Source organism: Nansenia antarctica, assembly GCF_963989245.1.
Source record: "Nansenia antarctica genome assembly, chromosome: 2".
Classification (NCBI taxonomy): Eukaryota; Metazoa; Chordata; class Actinopteri; order Argentiniformes; family Microstomatidae; genus Nansenia; species Nansenia antarctica.
In genome coordinates, this window is record NC_137675.1 from 20,830,446 (window position 1) to 20,839,916 (window position 9,471).

The 9,471-nt window shown below is 40.6% G+C and overlaps 1 protein-coding gene across 1 annotated transcript in view; it reads left to right on the forward strand.

Annotated features, from left to right (window-relative positions):
- The window catches only part of pitpnc1a (phosphatidylinositol transfer protein cytoplasmic 1a), a 72,326-nt gene extending 63,542 nt beyond the window's left edge, over positions 1-8,784 (forward strand). Inside the window, exons 7-9 of the mRNA XM_080524498.1 lie at positions 1-55; positions 2,318-2,381; positions 4,618-8,784. The exon at positions 1-55 is cut by the window's left edge and continues 101 nt beyond it. Coding sequence (XP_080380624.1) covers positions 1-55; positions 2,318-2,381; positions 4,618-4,964 — 466 coding nt within the window. The 3' untranslated portion in view covers positions 4,965-8,784. The remainder of the gene's footprint in view (positions 56-2,317; positions 2,382-4,617) is intronic.
- Positions 8,785-9,471: the final 687 nt, after the last annotated feature.

Here is a 9,471-nt window from a genome sequence, read left to right on the forward strand (position 1 = left end):
GGTCAAGTTCGAGGTGTGGGGGCTGCAGACACGCGTGGAGCAGTATGTACACAAGGTCATTCCAGATTTTCATTATTACACTTACACTTACACTTACACTTACACACACACACCAACACACACACACACAACCTTTAGGTAAACTACATAGAGCTAGACAGAAACATCAGTGGCAGAATGTCCTCAAACCCTTAGAAAAAAGCGCAAATATGTGACAGGGCATGGTTAAAAAGTCCTCAACTAGGGCAAAATCTTTTTTCTGTTTTTTCCAGATTATGAAAGGGTAGATTGTAAGCTTTAAAATGATGTGTCATACATTGAAATCTGAAACAAGTTGAAGAAGTCATGGATAGTTTAATGGTGATACCCCCTGAACCACCGTACTGAGATATCTAGCCTCAAACTTCTTCAGAGACGTTTTTCACAGAGGTAATGGGTGGGAACAATAGCTGGTTAACTCCACCCTAATCACTCCCTCAAGACAACCACTCCCCCATTACTCTACCTGTCATTACCTACCTGTCATCTGTCAGTGGGGTTTTCAGCTAACCCTCAGGAAGCAAAATTGCAGGGCTGACACGTTTAAATAGCTAAATAATAATAATAATAATAATAATAATAATAATAATAATAATAATAATTCAAGATTCATGATTCATCATCATTTTATTGCCATGTGTGCCAAAAGTTTATTACGTCCCATTACAAGTACAAGAGAGTAAAATTCATGGCAATGGAAAAAATTAGGCAAGATACAATTGAGCAATACAATAATAGAATGGTAAAAAATTATAATGTTGTGTCTGTGTGTATGCATTTATCATTATAGTCCATAAAGCATCTAGTGGGACTTCGGCGTAGTTCCTTCCCATCCCATCTGGGCATCAAAGCTGTAATAAAAAAAGAAGACAGTACATTTAACATGATTGCCCACTGTTACCAACACCACTTTTACAAAATAGCCTACTACTATCTTCATAAAATAGAATTGCTTATACAATGACAATGACAAATACCTGAAGTGCTGGTGACTCATCAAGATGTCATCTCTCAGAACCTCTCACCTCCTCATTCTGTAACACACATTTCAGGTCAGAGGTGTGGACACTTCTATAGTGTAGGTTTTCCATAGACTCTCAGTGTACTGTACTTGTACTGAAGTTGGCTAGTGAAATCATTTCAATTCACAGTATTATTCTACAGCAAATCTACATATCAATGAATGAATCATTATTTTTGATTCCACATAACATTAGCGTTCATTACAAAAGCATTTACTTTTTCTATAATCTATTACATCTCTAACAAAGCTAGCTAGCTAGCTAGCTAACAAGCTAACACTTGTTTGGCTAGCTGGTACACACACACAAACACACTAAAATGGTGCATGAAACATATTACACTATGTTGCATGTTTAGTAGGTCTGCAACAAATGTATTTATTCATTATGTTTTATCTTTGACAACGTATTTCTTGGGAGGTGGTCTGATAACTGATGCTAACAACGGGGCTGATGCTACCTTACTCACAAAACAACAAATAACTGTTTGGCTATCCTAAGTAAACAACACAAAATCCTAGTAAACAACACATGTAACTCACTAAAACTTACCCAAGAACACAGCAGAAGGTCTGTGCAGACGACTGTCCCATGAATAGTGAACTGATGTGGAGATCAATGTCTGAAATTCCGTTGTCATTTGTCATCGTCAGATTCGGAGTTCGGAGTTCCCGTTCGGAGTTCCCATTATGTATAGTCCAATATTAAGGAGTTCATTAATTGCCCACTGTCGATATTTCTGCCTGCTTATGAAATTCTGTTGATAGCATTAGCGAGAGGTTCAGCCTCCATCTTGTAAACTTGTAAACAAAGGCAGGTGGCTACTTAAATACGGCTGGAGTGGGCGTGGCTACACACACTGCCACACTAAAACGAATAATACCCCCCACCCGACTTTGCTAAGTAAATGTAGGTATTTAGTGAATGTAAAACTGTTGGATATGATATCGAGTGGGTTCTTCATCGCTTCGTTTGTCGTCCTATGCCAAAAACCGGAAAACACATTTTTTCACAACAAGACTTGTTTGGCTTGATTGCGAGGTTTCAAAATGGCCGAGATGGGGACCTATTAATCAGACGCTGTCACATATACATATTTTTGTTATGGGTTAGGGTTAGGGTTTGTTATTTGTTATAGTATATATAGATATATTAAAATTAATGTTGGATGAATTCAAATCAACACAAATTCGCCCACTACAACTGATCTGAGATCAGTGTTATCTGACCCTCTGGTGACCCTCTCTCGTCTCCAGGTGGTGCGTGACGTGTTGCTCCTGGGACACAGGCAGGCCTTTGCCTGGGTGGACGAGTGGATCGGTAGGTCTACTGGGGGGGGGGGGGGAGAGGGGGGGCGGGGGGGATCGGTAGGTCTCACTGACACTGACAGTCTGATAGTCTTTAGTTTCACAAGAGATCCGTTGATATTCCTGCTTGCACTGTTAAACGTACGCTTCTGATCGAATTATAAAGCACAGCGCTTCCGTTTTAACTGTATAGACAGGCAAATGCTGGCACGTGTATTAGTCGTATTGTATGACAGCTAATGATGTTGTCAGAAATGTACTGTGTAAATCAATATCAAGTGTTTTAATGTCTTATTAACCAATTAAGGTATGCCAACTGACCCCCAACACCATCTGATTCCCTATCACTGCATCTAACCCTGCTCAAACCAAGCCGCTACTCTCCACAGCACTAAGGACTCATACAGTACCTTAGTGGTGTGTCTACGGCTGGTCTGAGTGAATTTCCTCAATAAGACTTGAGTTCCTTTCATGTTTCTCCGTAACACAGTACAAAACAATATTGGCATTCAATCAAACACAGTAAGCTTTAATTTACTACATTTACTACAGTAGAATATCATCACTGATATTATTGAAATATTAGCCATCGACCATCTTGTCTTGCCCGGCTGAAAGCAGACCTGGGTACCTAACCTTGTAAAAGATTATTCTAGTCAACCCAAATGGTTGTCGCAGTCACGCCTGGCAAGACGATACCAGCTGTGGAAAAAATAACTGTCATGATCTCCTGAGAAAATTCCAGTTGAAGAGAATATCGGTGTCGTGTAGTGAAACATGAAAGCTGTGTCTGTGTGGGTCTTGACAGGCCATAAGAGCATAACAACAGCAACATAACAGCTCTGTTATGAGGCTCAATCATATTTCACTCTCTCTCTCTCTCTCTCTCTCTCTCTTTCGCTCTCTAACCACTCAGTGTGTTCCATAGCTGCAGGGGAAGCAGGGCAGATAACAGCCACATTACCCCTCCTTAATGGAACTCTCCCGCTCCCTCCCCTCTGCTCTTCCCTCGGAAAAAAATAACCACCAATCTCCCTTCCTCCTCTGCACACTCTGTATACATTGTTGGATGATATTCCCGAAATCCGAAAGCCCGACGGAATTGGGATTGGGATTGGGATTCAGACTTTGCCTGGGAATGTTGTTTTCTTCCGCATTCTTTTCGGTGATGCTCCCTACCCTTCCCGACTCGGAGGGTCCGGACCATTTACTCTTTCCCCTCTCCTTTTCTACTTATCCCTCCATCCCTCTCGACCGCCTCCTCCTCCTCCCCCTTCTTCTTCTTTCTTCTTTGTTAAGGCCTGACTAGCTTTATCCTCTCCACACAAATCATTTTGCTGTCGTGGGGAAAAGCTAGCTCTGTAGCCTCCACCTTCTGCACTCAGGCTGTGCTTGAACTTCGACCCCTCGAACTTCGATCTTCTAAAAGCACTATTCACCGCCTACCTCTCTCTACTACACACCTCACGGTCTGTCTTAGTTCACCCCATCCCACCCCCCCCAACCACCCTCACCTCCCTCCACTTTCAGGGACAATTACAGTACCAACGTCTTTCGACTCCCCCCCTTTTTTCAGATATGAATCTGGATGACGTGCGGGAGTACGAGAAACAAATGCATGAGAAAACCAATATTAAAGTTTGCAATGAAGATCAGGTGCATTCCACAAACTCATCATCATCCCTGGATGACATACAGATCCATGAAAGAGAAAGCGTATGTGTCGTCTTTTCATTTCTTTAATTTTGTACCTTCTTCTGGTCATATTTGAAGTGTTTTTTGAGTGATGACTCACCCTTGGGAATACGACCCACTTATACATGATATTTACCTCTCCACTTAGACAATTAGTCATTATCATGACTAACTTCCGTTGAAAGGAGGCATGCAAGATTGGCACAAACATGTTTTTCAATACAGAACTTTTTTTGGTTTTCTTACCAAAGGGTGGTAGTTCATTTGAACTTGATGGTAGTTACTACTGTATATGACAGTAGACAATTCTAGAAAGAAATACACTCAATACAAAAGACACACCGTATAAATATAATGTAATGAAATGACCTGCAACTTTTAAACTGATGGACTAATAACATGTTTCTTAGTATTACTTGTATTCATACATGATAACCCTTACCACTAGGACCCTATAATATCAGACTAAGATGAGTAAATAATTTGGGTCTAAAATACTGTCTCTCCCTCTCTTACGCCCTCTCCCCTGTCTCTCCCTCTCTCTCCTCGCCTAGACATGACGATGGACGAGGTAAGAGAGTTTGAGCGCGACATCCAGGAGGCCACCAATCAGAAGATCGGGATTTTCCCCCCGTCGATCTCCATCAGCGAAACGCCCCTGTCCTCCTGCTCCGCTAGCGCCCCCTCCACCCCCCTCTGCACCGACGCCCCAGAGTTCCTCTCCGTCCCCAAGGACCGCCCCCGCAAGAAGTCCGCCCCCGAGACCTTCACCCTGCCCGACCCCGCCCAGAAAGGGGTCCCACAAGGCACCATGCTCGGCCCGCTTCAGAATCACTTTCCCCTGCCCCCTTCTGACTCTGACCAGGCTGGAGGCTCTGATCAGGAGTCAGGGTTAGAATAGGTCAGAGGTCAGAGGTTCTTAGCCCTACGTGCCCAACCCCCATCCCTCCTCCCTAGCCACAACATCTCCTTAGTAGCCCAACAGGACTAGCCTCCTCCACACACCCCAGTGCCCAGTCCTCCAGTTCCCCCACTAGCCATATCCCAGAGTTCAGTGCTCCTTTACACATCTCCAGAGGTCAAGGGTCACTCCCACCAGGAAGCAGTAGGCTCAGCCACCCATCCTGTGATTGGCTTCAACTTCCTGTTTGATCTCCTCCTGTCTGATCTACTGTAACCCCTCATGCTGTCCATCAAGAGAACGTGGCTTTGTGATATCATTGTGTTCTCCCCCCAGATTTGTGTGATTGAATGATTCCTGTGTTTGTCTATTACATATCACCTAACAGTTGTCTGAGTGACAAAATGTCAGATTGAGATCCTATAAGATTATTATCAGAACTGACCGTGCTTATGTAGCTTCAGTAGTTGCCCTGACAAAACTGATTCAGACAGGGGTAATTATTTCACCGGAGTGAATTAATGTGTTCAACACAGTCGTTATGAACATGCGAAATGTTCATTTATTCATTTAAGTTTTAGCCTTCAAATAGAAATAGTTAAGAAATATAAAAAAATCTAACAAAGAAAGTACATTATAATTAGTCTTACTCGACTGTGCATCGACATTGAGTCCTTAAACAGACACAGTTGTTTATCCTAACCGTAGACCGCCCATTGGAACTGACCTCAGACCTGTATGTATCAATGTCTCTCCACTCCACACTTCAACTGAAACAGATGCAAGATCAGTACAATCACAGAGAGAGATCATTTCTCAGGTCTCCAGAGCTCTGCCTCGCACCCACTTTGGAAAGGCAGGGAGCTCACAGTCTCTCCCTGCTTAAAGCCACCGCCTACCGCCATTTTTATACCTGCACAGATCTATAGGATTCTGTTATCTATACTCACCAGTCTACTTAACCATTGGAAAGTTTACACAACATAAGAACATTCGAGGAAAAAACATGAATATATCGAGGTAACATTTTACGTTTTTTTAAGTTGCTCTTTTATCTGTGTGACAGCAGAGTAATGACTGATGTAACAACATTGTAATTACATAGTAATTGAGTAATTTCTTTGTAAATCCATAGATTTTAGCAGATTTTGTCATTTGTCATCTGATATACAGGTAAAAGATGTAACATAATGTAAGGTGTTACCCAAATGAAATGCTGGACACCGAAGTGTGACATTGAAGTGTGATGCAATCATTCTAATCAAATCAGTTTATCAACAGAACCGATATCAGTAGGAACAATGCCATTTTGGGGGAAAGGTGTACAGTGATAGAAGCATAGAAATATAATTCTAGGATTCTATGGATAGAACATTGAGTACAGCGGAGGTAGCAGGGAATTCCATGCTTGTGTGGGGCACTCGCTTCTAACAAGCCTTACTGTATGATGTATGTGCTTGGTTAACTTGGCATTGTGCGCAATGTTTTTTTTTTGTTTGTTTTTTTCAAATGCCGATACTGTTGCTTGCAAGTGTTGGTATACTGATGTCCACTATGTTTTTAGGGGCTCAGAAGATCATTTTGAAATAACACCCCCAGTAGCCCCCCCCCCTTTTTTTGTGCTAGCCTCGTTGCTGTAGGACATCAGAAACGTTTGCAGGGAAAATTGAGAAGAAACATAAGGGGCAAGATTTCTTTGGCGGAATTCCCTGGCTAAATATACTATTATTTTTAACAAACACATAGATTCAAAAGGGGTCTCATATGCCGCATGGAATGTTAACTAAATAACATACATACATAATGTAAAGTATATATGTATATAAATGGCAGGATATATTGGTGATGCAAACTTTGTATGTGGAGAAAGCGAATGCGACTTGGTATAGGCTCTGTAGTTTAATCAGTGTACAATAAAAGCAGAGTTTCCAGTGAAACTTAGCATGGTCTGAGAGAGTAGCAGACCTGGGTCAAATAGTATTTCAAATCTTATAATACTTTGAGCGTTTGCTTGGGTCTGCCTGGGGGGTATTCCATCAACGTCGCTAAAGGAAAATCCAGGCTTATTCTCATAAGTCTCGCAAGAGTTATCAACAATAAGCCTGGATGTTCCTTTAGCGACGTCAATGGAATACCCCCCTGGAGTGCCAGTTGGCGAGGTTTACAATGAGACTATTCAATCGCTTCCATTGTGCCAGGCAAACTCAATCAAGCCCAGATAAGTATTTACAATTATTTTAAAATACTATTAGAACCCAGGTCTGGAGAGTATCGGCCTACAACTCTCCACTCAGTGCCTCTGCATGCAAAACCTGTGTCGTCTCTATCTTCTGTATACCAAAATCTCAAAAACAACTTTTCAAATACGTTTATTTTTTCTTAATCTAAGCTGTATGTTTTTTTTTTGTTTTGTTTTTTCAAGCCTTCAATTTATTGAAATTTAAAACAAAAAAAGAAAAGAAAGAAAGCTTCTGTTTAGCTTCCAGTTTCACAATGGTCATATCAAGTCATGTTCATCATTTCAACGAGGACTCATGATAGGACTTTTTCTTCCCTTTGTTTTTCAGAGCAAAATGATTAATTTGGGTATTATTATTGTTATATCTGTAACAATCTAGAGGGAAAGTAACAGATTTGTGTTGCTGTCCTGTACACACAGAAAATACTTGTAACATATTTCTACCCTGAAGGTTTCACATGTATGATGTTGGTATTTGCACTTTGTGATTATAAACAACCTACTGTAATTTGGCCGTAGTGAAAAATGCACTGTCAAGGTTATGTTATGGTTTTGTTGGACCAAAGTTTTAAAATGAGCAGATATGTGCAGCAGATAAAGATATTCCTCAGCAGTATTTTCCCACATATTATTCATATTCTGTATTTGACATGCTATTTTTTTCATTAAACAACTGTAGCTATTTGTCTTTGCTGTTCACTTTCCTATTATAAATAAGTTATATTGACTGTCTCTCTTTTCAGGAATATATAATGTCCAGGGAGGGTTGAGCTTGTTTAGTACACCAAAAGTAAATCGACATGACCAGTATAACATCACATTTTGTTGGAGTAATGGATTAGGTTTGTAAATACTGTATCGGTCTTCGGTTAACATTAACCATACGATGTACAATAGATATGACAACATTTCTTTGAAATATTAATTTGAGAGTTTTGAGTGAGCAAGGAAAGAATACCAATATACGTTTTTATGGATGTTTGAATATCTTATTTTGTATTCTCTGTTAAATAGTCACCCATAACAAACACTGTTATGAGTCCATCCCATTCAACAGAATACACTCTGACTCCTCAACCTTCCCATCCTACAGTGCTCTTTAGGTTCCATGCTTCCATAACATATGACACACATTACCTATAAAAAAAACAATCAGCTTACTTTTCCATTGGGGTGAAGTCTGCATTTCCATCAAGTTTTATTACATCTTGATCCATACCAGTGGTTGGCTTTCTGCTCTACTTTTCTTCTTTTCTGCTTTTAGCGAGTTTGAGTTTGTGGTTGCTGTATTTTCAACAAATGTAATATCTGTTTATGATTCTAAATCTAAGATAAGGACCAAGCTTTCGTTGTGTCCTCCTCTTCTCTTGATGCAGTTTGCGTCTGCGTCATCCAGGCTGTTGTGGTGTATGTCTCCACTCTCTGAAGTGCCATCCTTGTTCGGCTGCTGGAAGTCGCTCTGGGTTCTTCTACTTATATTTGTTTTTATTTTTACTGCCCTTATTGAGGTATCATTTGGTTCTTCGTTGTAATTATTGATTCACTTTTTTTCTTAAAATCTTGTAGTAAATAAAGTTAACTTGCTACTACACTCTGCTGTTGCCATTGGTTCTTGTCTGTCTGTGTGTGTCTGACTCAGTGCCTGTGATTTTTTTTAACCTTTATTTTACCAGGCGAGACAATTAAGAACAACATTCTTATTTACAATGCCGGCCTGCCTCATAAGGGGAAAGGGGAGGAGGGCTGAAAGATAAAACATGTTAAAAACAAAGCACAATAAGCATTAAACACATGCATGTAACACAAACAATACAACAAAAGCACTTGTGATAGACAAGTACTTTATTGATTAATTAGTTAAGGCGTTACAGCAGCTCGTTACAGCAGGCGTAACAACAATAAAATAAAGCGAAAATACAATAAGGTAAAATAGACATTAGACAATTAAATAGATCTAAAACGCTAAATAATGGCATCCTAACCATTTGGCCATCACCAGGGACATAGCGGTTTCGGTAGAGGCCTTGCTGGAAGCTTGTACGAGAGTCGATGGAAGCAATCGGCACCAAGCCTGAGGGGTCACTGATGCTGCCTGTATTCATATTTCCAGAGGTGTCACCTGAGGGAACACAGATGTTCAATAAAAATCGAAATTAAAATCAGTTTGATCAAATTGTGGTCCTCATCAAATAATATTCACTTGAACTAACACCTACCTTTTGGTACAGGAAAACAGCCTATTCCTCCAATCAGCAGGCAAAAAACCCA